Source organism: Archocentrus centrarchus, chromosome 22 (assembly GCF_007364275.1).
Source record: "Archocentrus centrarchus isolate MPI-CPG fArcCen1 chromosome 22, fArcCen1, whole genome shotgun sequence".
Taxonomy (NCBI): domain Eukaryota; kingdom Metazoa; phylum Chordata; class Actinopteri; order Cichliformes; family Cichlidae; genus Archocentrus; species Archocentrus centrarchus.
The window spans coordinates 9,612,270-9,632,796 of record NC_044367.1 but is presented as its reverse complement, the minus strand read 5'-3'; the positions used below and the strand labels follow the sequence as shown (position 1 = coordinate 9,632,796).

General features: G+C 42.5%; 1 protein-coding gene across 1 annotated transcript in view; it reads right to left on the bottom strand.

Moving 5' to 3' along the window:
* Nucleotides 1–20,281, bottom strand: part of LOC115772827 (ryanodine receptor 3) — a 77,273-nt gene extending 56,992 nt beyond the window's left edge. Inside the window, exons 1-18 of the mRNA XM_030719229.1 lie at nt 20,241–20,281; nt 13,945–13,959; nt 13,356–13,430; nt 13,119–13,197; nt 12,445–12,557; nt 11,121–11,220; nt 10,646–10,739; nt 9,752–9,826; nt 9,121–9,277; nt 8,322–8,486; nt 7,823–7,944; nt 6,750–6,930; nt 5,789–5,924; nt 4,248–4,343; nt 3,815–3,933; nt 2,555–2,688; nt 1,918–2,159; nt 1,471–1,663 (exon numbers count right to left, since the gene is read on the bottom strand). Coding sequence (XP_030575089.1) covers nt 1,471–1,663; nt 1,918–2,159; nt 2,555–2,688; nt 3,815–3,933; nt 4,248–4,343; nt 5,789–5,924; nt 6,750–6,930; nt 7,823–7,944; nt 8,322–8,486; nt 9,121–9,277; nt 9,752–9,826; nt 10,646–10,739; nt 11,121–11,220; nt 12,445–12,557; nt 13,119–13,197; nt 13,356–13,430; nt 13,945–13,959; nt 20,241–20,273 — 2,129 coding nt within the window. The 5' untranslated portion in view covers nt 20,274–20,281. The remainder of the gene's footprint in view (nt 1–1,470; nt 1,664–1,917; nt 2,160–2,554; nt 2,689–3,814; nt 3,934–4,247; nt 4,344–5,788; nt 5,925–6,749; nt 6,931–7,822; nt 7,945–8,321; nt 8,487–9,120; nt 9,278–9,751; nt 9,827–10,645; nt 10,740–11,120; nt 11,221–12,444; nt 12,558–13,118; nt 13,198–13,355; nt 13,431–13,944; nt 13,960–20,240) is intronic.
* Nucleotides 20,282–20,527: the final 246 nt, after the last annotated feature.

The window sequence follows — 20,527 nt, the reverse complement described above, 5'->3', positions numbered from 1 at the left end:
GAAAAATCAGGTCAAAAGTGAATTAACTGCTATTATTAAAAGAAGCAACTAGTGAAAAGAAAACCAGTCATCCAGTTTTTTTTGCTTCAACTGGTTCTACTTCAACATGGGGCACGTTTAGTCCTGTGAGTGAAAAAAAACACTTCTTAGACCTTTGCTGTGTAAACGGTCTCCTGAGGCCGCTCAAAATAGCAAGTAGTAGCAGTGACGCAACCAAGCTCACACTCACTGCGGCCCTCAATTATTAAGTAGCGGAGATGTGTGGCTGTCATGTTCTGGCACGTTTAAATCCATGGAGATGTTCACCCCGTTCACTGGGCCAGTTTCAGGAACAAGGTTGGAGCTGCCTCACCCATTCAAAAATGTTTCTGAGTGGCACATTGCGTATGAAATAATTAACATCATCCTTCAAAATATGTACTAGTACACCAAAGAGGGTGATGTGCAAGTTTCTGGATTGTTTACCATTGCTAATTATAAAAATGTGATGTCTTCTTCTTATGATCTAAAAACTTATTTAGGCTTAGACTCACCAACAAAGAAAAAACATCAAACAAGCTAAATCCACAGACAGCCCATTAAACTGTCCAGTGACCTTTTGAAATGGCCGGTGGATCAAAAGTTGCCTAACAGGAGCAACCAATCGACAACCATTCTTCCAACTGCTCCAAACTAGCACCACCTACACAACAACTGCAACCTGTCAGAAAAGCATTCAGCTGTCTTTTGTGAGACTGTAAACAGTGTTCAAACACAAACATGCAGTGAACAGTACGTCTCTTAGAGGAACTGTTTAATATTTCAAGCAATTCCCATATGGCAAGTAAGCATGTTAGCGTGTGAGTGGTAATAAACTCCTTATCCAACTTCTGTTAACAAGCGTAACAATTGGGTCAGTAAAACACATTGTTCAATTAATCTTCTCTACAAGTCAGATAATATAGACAATCTGGAAACAATGAGGCTATTAAAAGTGACAATTTGCGGAAAAGAATGCATGAAAATGATTTGAAAGATGGGGAAACCATGCAGAGCACTCTCCCTTTTCCTTTCCTTTTCTTAGCTATACTGATGAACCAGATTAAATACATTTTTTTTTGTTTTTGATGCTGTAAGAAAAAAAAATCATTTTCTAATAGTTTACATGACCAAGTGAAATCAAACTGGTCTCTTGGTGGCAGGTGTCGCTGAGCGAAAGCAGCAAAATGCTGCCGTGCTCTTCAAAGTCAGAGTCGATCATGGAATTGTGGGAAAACTGCTGGAGCTTGAAATTCCACTTTCATGTCGTGTCAATCACACTATCTGTGGTCACCATGGAAACAGAGCAATTTTTTTTTTTTTTAAACTCGTGTCCAATCTAAAAATGAAAGTCGAAATATGCGGATAGAATTCTGAGAATAAATAAATATGGCATGAGTTTTTTGTTTTTTCTCCCCTTTTCAAGCATATGAGGAAAAAATAAACACTCACTTGACACCCGCAGAGAAACTGACGACGGGAAAGAAGAGCCCGTCTGTGTTAAAATTTTCAAACATGCCCTGGACGGGCTGTCCGTTGATCCTGAAAGATATGCTGGGGGCTCCGAGGTCCAGGCAGCAGCTCACCACATCCTCTGAGGTCAGAATGTGCTGGTTCATGGACGCAACCGCCCGCGGGATGCGACCTGTTCAGGACACACACAAACTAGTATATAAAATATGACCCAGTGAGTGACGCTGGCACAGATCGCACCTCTCTCTCGCTCTCTGACACACACAGTGTCAGACACACACATTTGCACACAGCTACACACACTCTGGGCAAGGAGATCATCCCTGCAGGGTACTGGTACTGTCTAGACACAGCCTGGCTGTGGCCCAGAGTTACCACTCATTTTTAATATCTTAGCTAACGCAGACATTGCCTCATCCCACCCACCTGACCAGAGGTGGAGTCCATCAAAGCCATATGAGTAGAGATCATCTCCAACTCCATTACCACCCCAGCCCTCTCCTCCTCCTGGGTAGGGTGCATAGCCTTTTGTGTTCGCCCAGCCCACTCTGAGGTGGGAGGGCTCGCTGGTCACAAAGTGGTCCACCTGGTCGATCATGAGTTCATAGTACCACTTCTTATACTGAGCTGAGCCTTCGCTAACACCCAGGAAGATGTTTGGTCTCATGCTGGCAAAGAAGTGCAATGTGAGATTACTAGGTGTCAATCAGAGATTCATTGTTAATAATCATATCATACTTTTCATTTAAAAAAAAAAAAAAAAGTCTTCCTTAAAAAGTCACCCACTTTACAAAAAAGATTTTGAAAGGAGATTAAAAATATAGAATGATTTCACACAGGTCTACTTAAATTCTGTCACTGCACAATGATAAGTTTAATACCTGGAAAGTTATTAAGAAAACTTGACTCATTTCATACCATGTTTATTTATTCAAGTCAGACTTTTCTTCCTCAGTCATTGCTTTTCAAGTGTAACTTTAAGCTCTAGATAAATAACTGTGAACAAAGCATTCAGGGAAACACAGAGGTGAAAGACAGCATGGTAAATAAATGGCTTTCGAACCTCTGGACATCATTGACCAGCTGGGTTTGCAACAGCAGATCTCTCTTGGGCAGCAGGTGATCGCAGATGAGGTTCTGATTGGTTCGCACAGCTACGCCATTACACACACACAGTGAACAGAGCACATCTAAAATCTAAAAAGAAAGTGAAGGACGTAGGAATAATAAGCGACACCATCTAATGGAAGACCATGACAGAACTTAACACTCACAAATAGCTAATAACACACTGACCTCATTTTCCCTCTTAAAACCCAGATGTGAATCAAACCTTTTTGGAAATGAATAATTATATTTCACTGTCCAGGATGCTGCTGGAGAGACAGCCCCTTCATATGCAACCACTGCATAATTACTCTGCAATTGTTATTGGGTGCAAAAACATGTTAAATAATATCCTTTTGATGTTAGCTTAACAAAGCTGTAGTTCTAAATGGGCCAGAAAGCTCAGCCAAGGGTGACAGCACAGAACACCTACGCTTTAGCATTGACCTTTTTCTCCTGCCTCCATTGCAAAATGGTACAGTCAGGCTGATTTACGAGCCAGGCCAGCTCCTGATCTTATTTCACTGTTAAACAGACTGATTCATGTTGGGGGCACAATGCTACAAAAACCTCCAGGAACATTCTGTCAAGGATAGAAGTTTGAATGCTGGTAGAAGGTAAGCACAATCAATTAGAGGCTAACGAGAAGAAGAAGTGGCAAAGAGGCCTAGAGGAAACTGTTATGGAAATAAATGTGCATTCCCTGAACCTTTTTGGTGAGCCTAATAAGGAAAGAGCTGGAGATGACTGGATGCAAGATAAACATTTATTTATCTTGTTGCACGTTTTCTTGCTTGACTAAATAAAAACATTTTTATGGTTTTTCAATATGCAAGTATAGTTTGCAAGTTTGTTCTAGAGCGCTTCTCAGCCTGGAGTATTTGCTGTGTGGCACGTGGAGACTTCACAAAGAGCAGTGAGTTCCCCTGAGGTTCAGATATTATGCAAAGCTAAGCCAGTTGGCTCCATGTTCCAGTGACATAGTCACTGTACAGATACACATGTGAACAAAAAAATATCAAATTATGTTTGTCTATCTTAATCTAATTTGCTGTTCCCTGCCATTGTATTGCACTGGTTCTTTCAATGTGTGCACTTTGAACTTCTATTCACCTTTATTTACAACTTCTGGCGAACTCAACCTCATTCTAAACAAAACGAGGATCCAGATGTCTATTTCATAGGGCAGCATTTAGCAGCACTCCTCACTGCTTACCTTGTGGTTGCGTCCATGCTTGTACAGCAGTGATATGATGGATTTAATGTGTCCTTTCTGGATGATATTGAGTGCCTCGGGGCTCTCGATTAGAATGCAGTGCAGAACTTCCAGAATGCCTGCACAGCCGCAAAATTCATCAATTACTTAACACTCACAGAAGACACACCAGAGGACACTCGTCAAAGACATATTCTGTCCACATGGATCAACAGAGAACATCGAGTGCTGCTGGTACACTCCTTACTATACATTGAAAAAGTAGAGGTAGCTATATTCCTATGATTTAAGCCAACAGTGTCACCTTTCAAAAAGACTCCTGTCCGTGTTAAGGAGTGCTGGATTGCCATCAAAAAATTGCAGTAATTTTGTGATGTTTCCCAATATCTATCTCACAGTGGCAAAGTATGTGTTAGAATGCCAGTGAGTGTACCTGAAGATGACTCCAGTCTCTCCAGCTTGCTCACCAGCCAGTCCAAGTTGTTGGAGAACTGGGTGCAGTTGTTGCGGTTCCCTCGGATTAACGCAGCTGCAAGGCAAGGGGGGGGAAAGTGTGTGTGAGCCAGTGCATTTCCTAATGTAACATCTTGCACAACAGAAAAACAATGTCACCCAAAGGAAAACACCTTAAATTCATGCCCAAAGCCAGTTAAAAAAAAGATGTCATGCTTTGGCACTCTTATATATATTAGTTTCAGAAGATGCCTTGGAGAGAAGGTGGGAATGGTACGTGCATAGACATACACGTATCAGGGCAAACACACCCACATGTTTGTCCTAGCATAAAAAGAGAGGGTCATCCAATGCAGAAAGACAAAGAAGAAAGGAGGGGGGGGTTCCTAAATCCACTTAACGCTGTGCTAGACCAGGTGTGAGGAGAAAGGAGCAGGGGGAACAGAAGGAGATGTGACTGGAACACTAATATGAGCCAGCAGGTGAAATCAGTGTAAATAAGAGCGTAAAGGACATTCTTGGAGGGCAGAGGGGCTTGACTGTCGCAAGAAGGAGGATAAAATTTACATACAGACCATCTCATCTTAAGAATGAAACTAATTTAAACCACGAAAATCACGCCCGCTCACAATTTTCTGCTCACAAATGCATCTTTTTATGAGACAGCTGGTGAAGGAACACTCAAGACAAACACTGTACTCATCAGATGTAAGATGGCAGGATATACAGAGAGAGGAGGGGAGCAAAAAAAAATACATTTTTTTTCCCTGCCAGGTCGTTTTACTGAGATACGTCTATATCTGTCAGAACATATGGTAGCAGTGCAAGAGGTTAAAGTGAGTTTGAAAGGGAGGGCTGATGACATTGGGCAGTAGGAACATAAAGAGCAAAGCCAGAACAAGTAAACAAAACAGATAACAGCACAGACAGTGATGAAAATTGACATTCAGCAGCTAGAAAGCAATGGGGCCAGTGAGGGGACACCCAAAATGTGCGTGTGTGTGTGTGTGTGTGCGCGTGTGCGTGTGTGTGTGTGTGTGTGTGCGTGATGACTGATGTTATTAGGTTGATGCCCTGGAAGCGAGTCACATAAACTATAAACCTGCAAGTATGCAGTGGGCCGCACGCCACCAAGCCTTTTCTCCAACAACGTGTTTGGTTTTTTTGAGTATTAGCGAATTGTATTTATGTCGCACGTGTGCACTCATATCTTGTGTGTCAGTGTGTGTATGTGAATCTGTCTGCCATCTGAAGCATCTGTGTATGACTGGTAAACTACCAGGTCAGCACAAATCATCATCACTACTGAATCACCACACTTGCAGCTACTTTATCATCAAACAACTCTCATTTCTAGGATTAATTACAGTTGGCAGTGTGTGTGTGTGTGTGTGTGTGTGTGTGTGTGTGTGTGTGTGTGTGTGTGTGTGTGTGTGTGTGTGTGTGTGTGTGTGTGTGTGTGCTTGTACATGTGTATGCGTCTGTGAGTGTGAGTGTGAGCAGCTAAAACCAGTGTCTTACCCAGCAGCTCATACAGCAGGTTGAGAATGTCTTTCCAGGTTGCTCCGGCCTCTGAACCCGCGCACTCCCCAAAGTGGGCAGAGCTGTTATAGACATTCAGGCGGTCGATACAGTTGGACACCAGAGTCAGCATGCCCTAAAAAAAAAGAGAGTGGCCCAACACATGGACACGCAATGCGCACATTTTACATATTAGCTTTTATTAGTATAAGAGTTTCCTTCTTCTAGTTTTCAGTTAGTCAAATGCAGCCTCGTGGTGGTCTTGTTGTGGCTTATTCCACAGAGAAATCCTTGAAATACCTGAGATCTGATACAAATTGCAAGGAGTCAGCTGATTAATGTGACAAACTGACCTTCAACATTAGTTTAAGATAGGTTAAGATAGAGATGTGCTCTTTAAGTCCCTCTTAGACAGACAGGTAAAGATGAAGGTAAGATGAAAAAAACTGTGTAATTTGCATAAATGAATATGTGCTGATAATCTTCAGATATACTGCAATCAACAAAGCATTTTTTATGGTCTCTAGAGGATAGTGTGATACAATTATGTTATTGTATCCTGTAAGATATAAGCTGAATTTCAACAGGTGACATCATAGGGGACCTTCACTAAGGCAGCTGACATTTCATAATTGATGAAAGCAATTTAGAGCCTAGAGGCTTAGCAGAAGGCTTCAGTGCTCTCATGTCAGCCTCAGGAAAACTTATAACACTAAAACTGCTGACACCTTCATATGAAGTGCCTCCAAATACAGGATGGCACTGAAACAAAGCATACAGAATCAATTGCTTTAGCTTTTTCACATACTTCTGCAAGTTCGCCACCACTACTGGCTTACACATGTGCAGTCACTCACTAAAATCGTCCCAATCGCAACCACTTTGAAATATTTTGCTGCACTGCCTGACTGCCTCATGAGCTGCTTAGTTTTACTAAACCTTTCTTGATGGTGAAACTCACTTCCTGTTTGAAGAGGTTCTGCCTGTTCTTGAGCGAGCGCAGTTTGATCTGCCTCTCTTCGTGCTCCAGCTCGGCATCAGGGAGCTGGAAATAAGTGATGAGGTCATTAAGGGTTTGGAGCACCTCCTCCACAGGCAGTGCGACCAGTGCCCTATTCTTAACACCCAGACAATCCAGGTCTCTGGGAGGAGTAGACAGAAAGGGAGAAAAAAAAAAACACCCTCAATCAGACCGTGCTTTCCACTGGCATTTAGGACTAGGTGTAATTTTTAAAAATGATCTCATCACAAATTTAAAAAAACCACAGCTAAAGACCCGATGATTGGGAAGCTGAACAGACATGACTAACGCGATGTTTAGCCCACCGGTTCATTCATGCTGAAATGTTGATTTCCGCTGGCCTGCTAAAAATAGCTCTTGTCATATGCGTGGGAGGGGTGTGGGGGAGATGTGTGTGTCACAGCCACAGGAGAGGCTGACAAATTCAGGCATGTTCCTGCCACGAGCGCCCCTAAGCCTGACCCAGGGGACAACAGGCCCTCTGATAACAAATAAAGGTAATGGTAGCATCCGCTTATTTGCTTCATAGCTCCCTCCTTCAAAACTGACCATGCTTAGCAGTAATGCCCCTGCATTTCCTGCTATTTGGAAACGTGTGGCTGGTCCACTGAGTGAACTGTCTGGGGCTTTGGCATCCCACTCAGCCAAAACTCGCAGGCCCAGAGCTCAACTGTTTACTTGGTGCTATCACAATCTGGAGGGACATTTTATCACGACACAACTGTTTGGAGTACGTGAGAGTCTGTGGGCTTCAAAGTATCTGTTTTTTGGCCTTCAGCTATAATTTGGCGATGTTGGAATGGTTTTTATCATCATGCGTAATTATGCTCTACCATCATCAGTGTGAGGTGCTTATGAAACTTGTACCAGTGACAGGACATTTTGTAGATTACCCTAATAAAGTGGCTGAAGACAAATGCGAGCTATAATTTGGTTTAATTGGCTAATTTGTGCAATCACATCACTGTGTGCTGGAGTGAGCAATAGCACCGTTTTGTCAGTGTGCAGCATACCTGATGAAGCGCTTAAAGAGTAGCGTGGTGTTGCGGATGATTCGTGCGGCGCGGGATTCTTCGTGTTGACAGCGCTGGAGGGTCAATCCGTCATCCATGTGACCTTCAGAATGCAGGCATGCCTTGAGATGGTGCAACAGGGTGAGAAAGGACGTGAAACATTGCCATGAGGTGATATAAAGAAATGAGTAAAATGATTGGGGTGGGGGAGCTGTCCTCAGCCAGCACTGAGCCACAGTGTCTGGAGCACAGGTGCTGACACTACAGGCTATCTGGCTGTGTTTACATGGAGCATGCACATTTCTACCACTTCTGCAACAATAGCCAGGGGACAAAGTTTATATTTAGTGGAGGCAGAGATACTCGATATAAACTAAGAGAGGATCATCTTAGCTGAATCAACTCATTACTCTCAAAATAATTATTCGCTTGACGGGCTGTGATTTATTGGATAACGTTCCTTGTTGAGCAGTTTGCGCTTGCGTCTGTCGCCACTCACTCTTCTCTTGAGGGGACCCAGACGAGCAGATTTGACATCAGGTGCCTGGTAGGAGAGCCAGAGACCTGTGGCCACGTGTATGATGAAGCAGATCGAGTCCCCGTATTTAATCTCAGCCACCCCCATTCCCTCGATGTCGCGCTTGGGGCTCTGCTCCAGCTTCTCCTGCACAGGGGAGAAAAGAATGAACATGTCAATGCTGTCAGGATGAAATGCGCGAGCACACCAGCGCAACACAAACACGTGCAGATAGAGACGTGCCGCATGCAGATTTGTTCTCAATCAAACACCAACCAAATGTCAACTGCATCTGCTGCTTAAGTCCCCTCCCAACGATCACAGCGAGAAGATCGTATTTATTTTGCATTTAGGATTAGCCATAACTGTAACCTATAATAGACATGTAAAGTCAAAGTCAGTTGCTTATTATGGAAGACATGCTTTAAATCCACATTGGAAGGGGGTCAGTAATTGGTTCACTATTCATTTCTAGAAACTCCATTAAACGGACCACAGTTAAAGTTCAGCTAAATTAACCTCAATGGTGTAGTTTTCACTCGTCTAATAACTCTTCTGATTTTCACTGTCCTTGAAAAAACTGTGATTTTCCAGCCCAAGGATATTTGGCAGTTCATTTGTAAAGGTTAATAGGTGATCTTTCATAAAGCCTTCTCATTGGCGTTTAATGGGAAAGTGTGTGGCTGATCTTGTATGGCACAGGTCACCTTGAGGAACAGCAGGGAATCGTGTACATACATCCTTCTGTGTGCTTGTGGCCTCGTGTGTGTGGTGTCCTTGCCTTAGAGGCTCTGAAGCAGAAGGCTGTTGCGACAGTGTCAGACCTCTCCCGATCCTGCAGCACCAGCCCCCTGTCCTCCGTTAGAGCCAGGTAGTGACCAGTGGTCAGGTGCCGTAGCCGGAAGGGCTGACCCCAGCGGATGTGGCTCCCACTCCAGCTGTCAACGTCACAACCAGGCATTAATATTAAGCACATAAAAAAATGCAGTTCACAAACCCTGAGAGATCTGCTAATTAGGTGATCTAAAAATTGCTGCCAGCTGTTAATTATCTAGTGTAGATATGACTGAATCTGCTGCAAACAGATGAAATCATTTTTCTAGTGATGTACTTTTTTTTCTTTTTGAGGAAGCAGGAAACTCTAAACAAAACAGCATCAAAAAACATTCTAGAAAGGAAAGAGGAATAGCACCAAAGACTTGAAAAGCAAAGGGACAGAGGGAAAGAGAAAGAGGGAATAAGAGAGAGAGGCCAGCAAATCATAGAACAGGACACAAAAAAATGGAAACAATGAAGAAAAGTCAAAAAGAAAAGGGTGAGATGGAAAGAAAAGTGATGAAATTAAAATAAATGAAGGAGAGAGTGAAAGGAAGGAAAGTAATAGATAAAAGGTCGCATGAAACACAACCCACCTGATTCGGAGTGGCTCCAGCCTCCACAAGGACCTCGCCTTGGCACCGGCTTTACCCGTCTCATAGTTGACTATCCTGGGGATGAGAGAGAAGCATGTGTGGGGGGGGTGGGGGGGTCTGCATGGTCTGTAGATGCTTTAACTGTCTAGCTGCCACCAATACCGTCAAGGTCATTCATCCTGGCTTAGAAGAACCTCTTTCCTCTCATTTGTCACACTGATATTCACAGACAAGATGTTTTGACTTTGACACATAAGCACACATGCACACTACACACGGGCTGTTTTTACTCTGCCGACTACAGCATCACATCCTTCAAACAGAGACGAGTCCTGATAACCCACAGCTACGCTGTCTCTCGGTGATATGGGTGACTAGGTCCCAAGATAAAAGAAATCGCTCATCACCCCCTGGTGACAGAGTGGAGTGTGTTTGATCTGCCCCAGAAAAATGTGAGACCTCTAAAAAGCGTGCTCCTTCTGCTGAATTTCAAGGAGAAAAGCCAAAGCTAGAAATTAACATCTAATCCTGCCCCCATATTTGCCATGCTCTGGTCTAAAAATAGAAACTGTGTGCACATCGTGTGTCTACACGAGGAAGACACACATCTTTTGGCACCTGGCTGAATGTGTATGGGGCCCGTGTATTGCCCGCTGTTTTGGCCCACTTCAGTCCCAGTGTGTCATTATTCTGCGTTCTACCTTATCTGAGTTGGCACCAAGCAGCTATACTGTAGGTAAAAATAACACAGCAGCCATTTTGGCTCCCTGGGGAGGGGGCTGACTGTTACACTGGTCAGAGACACTTTCATCAAGTATGGTGGAAGCAGAGGCCTCTCATGCGCTGTGTAACTACTTTAGCTTAGCCCCTGCAATGCTGTGGTGTGTCACACACCTCTGCTGCTCTTCACTCTGGTCTGATCCCGGGATGGTAACTACCTCGTCATGTCCGTGGAACAAACGCATCACATGACCACCTAGCAGGTAGCCTATTGGAGAAGGGCAAACATAAGATTTAAATATGGTCACTTTGTTCTTTCTCCCCACTGCCCATAGTGAACATTTGTCATCTCAGAGATGAAATCAGGAAAATGGACAATCTAGATCAACTAGAACACTTTCACATTCAAGTGGTTTACCAAGTATTTATTAAATAAAACTGAAAACATTCAAATCTGGCAAATTTAGCCATTGTGACGGGACAAGGATTTGTCTAAACAGCCGATATCCGTAGATATTGGCACAGATGACAGATATCGCATTTTTTTCATGAATCAATTGAAATTATATGGTAATTTATCATAACACTGTCTTTAGATAATAATGTATCTTCTCTATGTGTGTATTGATTGATTATGTAAAGTCTCTACCTTCTTCTATGTTGCTACCGGAGCAGATGGGATGGACGTTCCACAGAGTCTGCATGAAGGAAGCATCCACCTGGATGTTGCCACTGGAAATGGATAGGTGCTGCAGGAAAGATCACATCCAACTTTCACTTTTGTGTACAAATATACAAGTGACATTATCATGACTAAGCTATCGGAGTCCATAATGTATCTACACCTTTATGAGCTACATGTTGCCCTTCCTGACGCAACTCTCTACTTTTATCTGGGCTTAGAATTGGCAACTTGTGGTGCCCCCGTGGCTGGATTAGCAATGTATTTACATAATTTTGGTTTATACTTGTGGCGTCTCTTGCATGACAGATACAACAAACCTGTCACAATAAGAATTAATTAACAACCAGATTTTATTACCAACTAAAACTGCAGGTTCTGTGAACAGTTTGATGCTGTTGATTCAACTTGAAAGGGATGATAAGTTGTCAGTTGGAGTTTGAAAGTCTTTTCTCACTGATCCAGAAATTTATCACTGAGCGCTCAGGGAAACATAAAACTGACCAGAATGCAGTGTGCGCACGCGTGTGTGTGTGTGGTTTCTGCAGCGTTTGTGCATCCAAAAAAACAAATTGTGTGGCAGCTGTGTCCCGATCATCCTCCTTCCCTAGAGTCTCTCTTGCAGCCCCTAGGTGCTTGTGTGTCTCCACATACCACAGTATGTGTGACAGCTGGGACAGACTACCAGATTGGCATTGCTGACTGTAAGGGGATAGTGGTCATCTGTCCGTGCCCCAACCGCCGTGGGGTTGTAAGCGCTGCCTGGCTGCTGTCACAAACTTTACGAATCACAGGGAACGTGTTTCCCAGGGTTAGCATATAGCGCAGTGCTGTGAACCTGCGCTCAGTGGCTAAGTTGGTCTAAAAGTAAAAGTAACCTGTTGCTGAAAAGGTCATAATCATTGTCATGGAGGAGAGGAGTGCTTGGGTGTGACAGGGATTTTTACATAGGAGCCTCATTTGAAAAAGCACTGGCAGCAAAGAAATCACAATTCTTCAGACCAGACGTGATGCTGTGCAAATCAAATTTTGCTTAATGCAATTGTATGAATTCTTGCAGTCATCCAGAGGGAAAAAGTTGTTGCTTTTAATGTTAAGCCTCCAGCTCGAGAGAGGTCATGGAGAGAGTTGCAGCATGTGGTAACAGGATTGCTATAATCTGAAATTTTGCCACATCAGGGGAGCAGAGTTGATGCACTCCTACCAAGACCTCTGTGTTGTGCTCACTCAAATGCACACACGCACACACCAGCTACAGCTTCAACTATCAAATGGCAAACACTAAACTTACAAGGTATCGCTCTGAGGACACGCTGACGAGGATGAGGTCATCGCCGATGCGTACTTTCTCTCCTTCTGATCTCTGCTTGGAGGCAGGATGGATTGTCCACCAACAAGCCTCGCCTACAGGAGTAAACAAACACATGTTTCTTCTATATTAAAAAACAAACACGAGGATACAGTGATCAGTCTTGGGAACTTCACGTTACTGCTGCCCAAATGTCACCTGTAATTACGAATAATGTCAAAAGGTCACAGCACGCTGAAATGAGCACGCATGGGTGCACCGCGGCAACATTTTCAAGTCAAATTGAGGTGAGTGCTCATCAAGCATACAGCACGATGTGAAATGAATAATAATTGCAAACAGAAGTGGGTCCAGGTATCAGCATACGACGACAAGACTATAAAATATGAGGCACAGATGTAATCATTACTGACAACAGAAACAGGCCTTAAGTCTATTAACTGAGATGCTGAAAAGTCATACAGTGAAATTCACTCGTGACCAAGTGAAGAGCACGAAGAAAGATAAAGAGGGGACTTTCAGACAGCGAAGAGGAGGTTAGACAGATTTAAAGAACCAGATGGAGACTGAACAAAGACGGAGAGAGACAGCCGTAGCGACAATGACAGAGGGAATGGAGGAAGATAAAAGAAAACTGCACCAGAGCTTTTATTTACCTGTTGAATCCTCCTGCAGTCCGACATCAAAGGAAAGCTTATCTGTCTGTGACCTTGATGTCTTCAAACAGGCCAGGTACTGTGGTCAACACACACATCAAACCACAGACACACAGAGCTGTCACACGCATACATGCACACTCCTATACAGGTGACCCTGTTCATCATATAATCCAGGTACTGTGATAATCTAGTCTTGATTTTTTTTTTTAGTGGGGATTGTTTGAGATCTCTCACCATAGAGCTGAAGGAATGCCGCAGGAGGATGGCGTGTCCGTACAGCAGAGTCTTGTGCCCGCCACTCTGCGCTGCCTATAGAGATGATTCACAAACACAGAAACACGTACACACAAATACATAGTTAGATGTCAGCCCGACGTCCTGGCAGAACAGTCCCAGTAGTCCCCCTCCTACTGCTTCAATCCAACCTCTGACACTGAATGTTGACCTCAACGCCGACTATGATGACCTCAAGCTGAGAAGGGGGGCACACATCTCCTGGGGAGGGTTTGCCACCCAATCTCTCCAATGAACACATGCAATCTGACTTGGCACGGGACACGGTCTTTCTGGCTCCTGTATCCATGAGTGAGCAGGATACGGGCTCATCTTTCCAGCACTCCAGGTACAGGAATGTGGGAGGATGCATACTGTAACTACTGTCAGTCTCTGGATGCAATGTCAGTATTAGCAGACAATGACTCCATCGCCTTTGGGATTGGGTTAAGATGCAGGACGGGGACAACTAATATCTCTACTGGGAGAAATGCAAAAGGGTTTTTGTTTTTTTGTTTTTTCTTTGGCAATCAGCTCCCGTGTTACTCACCTTCCTTATGAGCCTCTAGGAAGCATTAAGGTAAGAAAAAGTGTCATTATTCAGAAAAGAGCTATTGTTCTCCTGAGCCTCTCTGCTTTAATTGGTACAAACTTGGGAGCACACATGACTGTCTCAAAGGGATGAAGAAAAAGGAGTTGACGGATTTATTTTTTTAAGTGAAGCCACTGGTATGACATCAAGAAATATTTTCTGGAACAAAACTACAAGCACAGCAAGACACTGATGATACGTATCCACCAAAGCTATATTTATTCTATACAATTTTACAAAATTATACAATATCTGAGAGCTATGTGAATCGTGGCAGTGTTTCATCAAACATCGTGTCAGTCTTCATCTCTCTCTCTTTTGTTGTGCTTCTCTTTCCTTCTCTATCCTCCTCAGTTGGCTACTGGGACAATAGCTGGCCTGTGATTTGATGCAGTTGTGTTCTGCAGACTGCAGTGCTGGCTTTCAGGCTTCTTCTGTGCTGCTGGTAACTGCTCTAAGCTGGCTGAGGTACTAAGCCTAATGCAGTGAGGCACGCAACACTGCAATCACCACAACCAATAAACCCAAGACTTGCTCCCCATTCGATGATGGGCTGTGCATTATCGGCAAGAAAACGTAATTTTGTAAATGTAGAGGCACATTGCAGCAAAAACGCACCTTAAGCAAGTGCAAAGAGCAAAACTGTTATTGACCACAAGTGATATGCTTGTATTCACTTTGAAAGTGACATTTTTACAGGTGCATGAGCCTGCAGCAGGTATTCCCTGTGTGCAGAAAAAGAGTTTCTTGGAATAAACTGAGTCATTAAAGAAAGAGACCGATCTTATCACCTGTCCTTTCTGACCGGCAAACCTCCAATATGGGTTAGCAAACTTTGTATGAGTAAAGACAAATTTGCACCGAGTGATAGCTGGTGGACACTGAGCAAAATGCGGGCAGCAATCTACACTAGCTGCTGTGTGTTGTCTTTGCAAGTACTTTATGGTGCCCTTTGTGTCTCGGTGCCTTCCAGCTAAAACCGCTTGAACTGCCTGAACTCGACAACCATTTGCTCCAGCCACTGTCTATTGATGAGCCCATCTGTTCAAAGACATATTGATTTCAGAGCCTCAGCCGAGACATATTCAACCTCCATTTCCCCTTTAATGGTGCTTCCGCCGGTGACATTTCAGCGCAGGCGAAGAATGATGAATAGATAGACAATATTGAAAACAGATAAACGTGAGAGGAGAGAATGCGCTCAAGTGACACGGTTAAAATTGCCATTCCAAGACATCTGAAGTCTAAAAGGTCTCTGGAGCATTTGCTGCAAGGGCGCATAAAGTGAGAAAGGTTATAATATAAATATCTGAGATAAGTAACACAGGCAATGTTTTTGTTGTTGGGGTTTTTTTTTTGGTTGTTTTTGAAATAGCTAAGATATTATAAGTAAGTAAGAACCAAAGCCAGCAACTGAATTGACATTTTCAGCTACATTTCATGTCACGACTCCTAGTTTTGGTTTTTGTGTTTTCAATTTTTCAGTTTTGAATTCTTGCTCTGGATGCTTATTTAATGTGTCTAGTTTGTGATACCTTGTGTTCTATTTCACACCTTGTCTATTATTTGTAGTAGTACTAACAGTTGTACTAGTCGTCTGTGTCTCTGTTTGTGCCTCACTGTGTGCTTATGATTTGATCCCTTTGTGTTTCTTTATCTCAGCTTTCTGTTTCCTGGTCGTCTTCACCTGTGTGTTATTATTTCATTTGTTTCTCATTCCCAATCAGCAATCAAGTGTGTAAATAGTCCTGTCTTCCTCTTTGTAGGATTGCCTGTTGTCCTACCACTTTTTCTTTCGTTAGGTCTTCCCATGTTCCTAGTTCTTGCGTCTTGTTGGATTTTGAACTTTTCACCGGTTGATGTTTCTTTTCTGGGAATAAGGATTTGAAATAAGGATCACTTTTTGTTTTCCTCCAATTGGTCTGCATTTATTTAAACCGAAGCATTTCAGTGTTGTAGGTGACTAGATAAATAGCTATTGCAAACTGATGTTTGCACAGTCCCTTTCTCATTGAGTGTTTCTTTAGTTGTGTTTTAAACAAGCTGAGCATAAACTGTAGTACAAAGCAGGATTTGGGTTTACTTCAGGGTTAAGCCGGGGTTTTCACTATTACAAATGCTGTTCACTTCCTAGCGAGGTACATCACGATGGCAACTTAAATGCAGACCTAACCTGCTACAGAGCAGTTTATGCTCAAAAATAGAGCTCAGCAGGTATGAGATCACTGCCTACTGACCGATCAGTTCTCTGGAAAATGGTGTCACCATTCTGGGAATATCCCTCAGATATTCTCAGGATCGTGAATAATAGCATATGGAGTCTTTGTCTCTTCCTGATGAGCACAGTAAGAAATTTAGATTCTTAGATACATCTTCATTCCTGAGTTTTGTTTTCTAACTGCAAACAATTTTACAAGAATTTTATTGTTCTAGTTGACCTTAATTTGGATGTAGATGAAACATATATTTGCATTATGCTGTTATATTTATTCTTAACCCACTCTCAGGCATTAAACACCACCAGAGCTGCAGCAGAAAGGGTAAAGGCTAAAACTGTACACGTCTAAACATTCATTTAATGGAATAACAATTATTATCCAATAGATTCATGTCTTAGCGGTAGAGCCATGACACTGAGAAGTCTTTTGACTTACACAGTTGGCATTTTTAATGGTTTTATTAACTGGCTTCAAACAGACTTTATTAATATAGTAGTTCTTTTCCAGACTTACTGACCAAAGCACTTTAATCACACACACACACACACACACACACACACACACACACACACACACACACACACACACACACACACACACACACACACACACACACTCTCATACAATGTTTTTAATACTCTTCCTGTCACACACACTCACACTGCTGCTTTGTCTGGAGAAGCTGTTCTAATATCATTGTTTTTTTGTTTTTTTCTTTCTTTGTAGGATCAACCACTCTGCCAGCAGATCTGTCCACGTCTGTGACTGGTGAGATGCTGCCAACCCCATCCTTTTTATGCAACTGCGCCCGCAGCTAGATTGGGAAGCCCTGGGTTGACTTACTGAGTTCAGAACTACCTTCTTCTGACCGCTCAGCCTGACTGCCAATGTTAGGATCAGTGAAGCCATATAAATAACAGACAGATATCCTGTCTATGCTGAACTTGCTTCACAGTACAGAACCCAGGACAAGATGTGTGTGTGTGTGTTTGCCAGCTGGATACAAATGAGACTTAAGCAGCTAATTTTGGTTGTTTAAAATCTATGGCTCAAAGTGTCATCTGGCTGATAGTGAGTCAGTGTGGCTGACAAAACAAATTTGATTGGCTATGTGGAAACAAGTTCTCCTTCTACAGAGATGACGAACCAACAGAATGCCAAACAAATTAGTGATGAGACAATATCTTGATGCCAGACTGAAATATAAATTGGTGCACAAAGGAAGCTATGCTGTAACATAAGAGAGAGGCGAGCTCATTTCAGTGTTATTTTAAGCCTTTTAAAAGGTGCTGATGCAAGAAGGATGGTCAAATATCTTCATTTGAACTTTAATCTAGCATTTAATATTTTGGAGCTCCCCTTTTCTCTTCTGCAGCTCACGATTCCCTGCTAATACTGCCCACAGCAGCAGTGGAACCAATGCTCTTGACTTCTGTCATTTTGCTGCACAGACAATCCCCTCTGGTCACAAAGTTCCAGTCCTGAAACCTTCATTTATCTCTGAAGTAAAGCCATTAAATACATGCCATAACAACTAAAGATTTATGGAAATTCTCACCATCATTAACCATGTGGCATTAAAGGTTGAACGGGCCAAAGCTGAAAGGACACCAAATTACGTTGGGAGGTTTTGAGACTAAATCCCTCACTCGCTCATCATGATTTTCAGTCTCCTTCCAGAAATGTTTGTATCAGTTCAGCCATTTGCACCATCTTATAGCATCTCTCACAGCATACAGCTGCTATGATTAGAAGAAGATGCTGTAACAAATGAGAGCTTATCCTATGTGGAGGGTGGCACAAAACAAATGATACTGCACTGAGCATTCATCTGAATCCCCTGAAGACAAGACAAATGTTAATCTGACGCTAATCCAACATTGGAGACGCTCTAGTTCTCCAGCAAAAATCAAGTTATATAACAAGTGATTCTTTATGGAGAACCTTATTGGGAAGTCTACATGAAACCCAATCAGGTGCTTTCTACTGATAGGGCTTCAGGAAGAAACCAGTATGCAAAAAAAAATTTCAAAGCATTGATTCGGGTGTGTTATGATTTCTAATGTAAAGACAGATATTCACAGGTGACAAACCTAGGAGTCTCAGGTAAGTTTGGGTTACAGATCTTGTACAGCACTTTGGTCAACGTCGTTGTTTTAAATGTGCTTTATAAATAAACTTGACTTGACTTGACTTGACAGGTGACGTGTTGTTGGAGACAAACTACAGGAGATCAATGAGGGTAGAAAAGAAGATCAAATTATGCATTGAACGTGTCTATTGCTTTGTGCACAAGGGCTGAGAGGGGAATGGCATGAGCAGTGAACATACCCACTGATCCGGGCTGCATGTCTATTGCGTGGAAGATGGATTATACACAGAAAACAGAGGATAAAGATGGTAAAATTATATATCTGTCATAGTAATGTAAAAGAGAAGGAAACACACTTGCAGGAGGCAGCACAGGAAAGCCTGAAGAATGAGCGCTAATTACTAAAAAAAAATTAACTATGTAGTTTTGTTTACATGTTCGGTTCTCTCTACTATATCATCCACTTTACTTTCACTACATTGGTACAGTACTGTGCAAAGGTCTTTAGCCACCACTGATTTCTTTATGTTTTACATAGATCCTGTGATTTATTAAAACGTGTGTTTGGGATCATTGTCATGCTGAAAAATTAAGCTGTTGCCAATCAGAAGCTTTCCAGGAGGTGGATCAAATTCTGACGGTACTTTTCTGCATTCATAATTCCATCAGTTTTGGCAAGATCTCCAACACCATTGGCTGAAATGTAGCCCCAAACCATGACGGAGCCTCCACCATGTTTTACAGAGGGCTGTTGGCACTCACTGTTGTAACAGTCTCCTGGCCCCCTCTTCCACATATAATGATGAGAATTTGAACCAAAAATTTCAACTGTGGATTCATCCCTCCATAAAACCTGTTGTTCCTGATTTTCAGTCCAGTTCTTGTGTGATTTGCTATATCTTAGCCTTTTCTCCCTGTTTCCCCTCCTTTAAGAATGGCTTCTTGACAGCCAGCCTTTGGCGAACAGTAGATGGATCAGCTGAAGGGCCAGATGCATCTTTGAGGTCCTGTGTCAGGTCTTTGCTGATACTGTTCATCTGCTGTAGATTTTCTGAGGCCTGACACTTCTTTTGTCCTCCACCTTCAGAAGCACTCCAGCCCTCTCCAGTTTCTTCAATTTTGTTTAGGGACACACTGCACGCTATGCCGAAATATGCCAAGTTTTTGGGACTCACTTTGTTGGTGCAAAAATACAATTTCATGCATGTCAAACTGTGTTATCTTTTGCAATTTTTATAGATTCAGTGAAAGAAATGGGAACAAATGATGAGTTTTTGTAACAGCCTGCTTGTAGCAGGTGCCTAAAGATACAATTTAAAATTGGTTCTTTGCAAAGTTGCTTGGTATTTGTGGACACAATACTGGTTCATCCTGTGAGTTAGGTGCCATTTTTCTGTTTGAATAATTCACAGGTCAGCATTAAGTGGCTGGACAAACAAAAACATTCCTCTGGAAACTGTCAGGTAAAAGGACTGGGCTGAAAATGAGCGAAGAAGCAGCCAATGTCCAAAGACTTTTGCACAGTACTAAATGTAATACAAATCTACTGTCAACTGCTTTTTATTGCTATTTTACAAAACAAAATTTGCAGCTAAATCATGCTGCTTTCTTCAGTGTTAATCAAACAGGCAAAGATAAGCAAAACACATGAAACCTGCAGTGGTTCCAGGACATCCCCTTTATCCTCATCAATATTCATAGGGGCCCAGACCTCTCTGCAGTCAAGGTCCCCAGGTCACTGAAATAGGCTCATTTTGCCCATTAATCTCCTAACAGTTCCGGAGCAAGTTAAGATTAGTCAACTTAGCTGACTGTATTTATTACAACCGCCTTTTTTGGATACCAGAACACAGTGGGACATACATTAAATGACTCACAGATGGTTTATGAAGAATCAAAGCGTTTCTATCTCTGCGTGAGCATTTGTGTTCATCATCACTCACCCCTTCACTGTTCTGTCCGCTCTTAGCCAGCATCTCCTGCAGGGCTCGCACTGACAAGGACTGTTCCAGCACAAAGGTACAGATGCACAGGTCTGGGGGAACATACTGTAACAAGATAAAAGTGGATCTCTGATTAAAAATGGACACAGATGAAATATCTCACGTTACTAGGCAACATTTTATTTACAGTTTTTTTTTGCAATTTCCTGAGACATCTTTTCAACAGGGTCTTGCTGCTACAGACATTATAGTCATATTTTAATAGTAAATAAAAATGCCAGATCTAA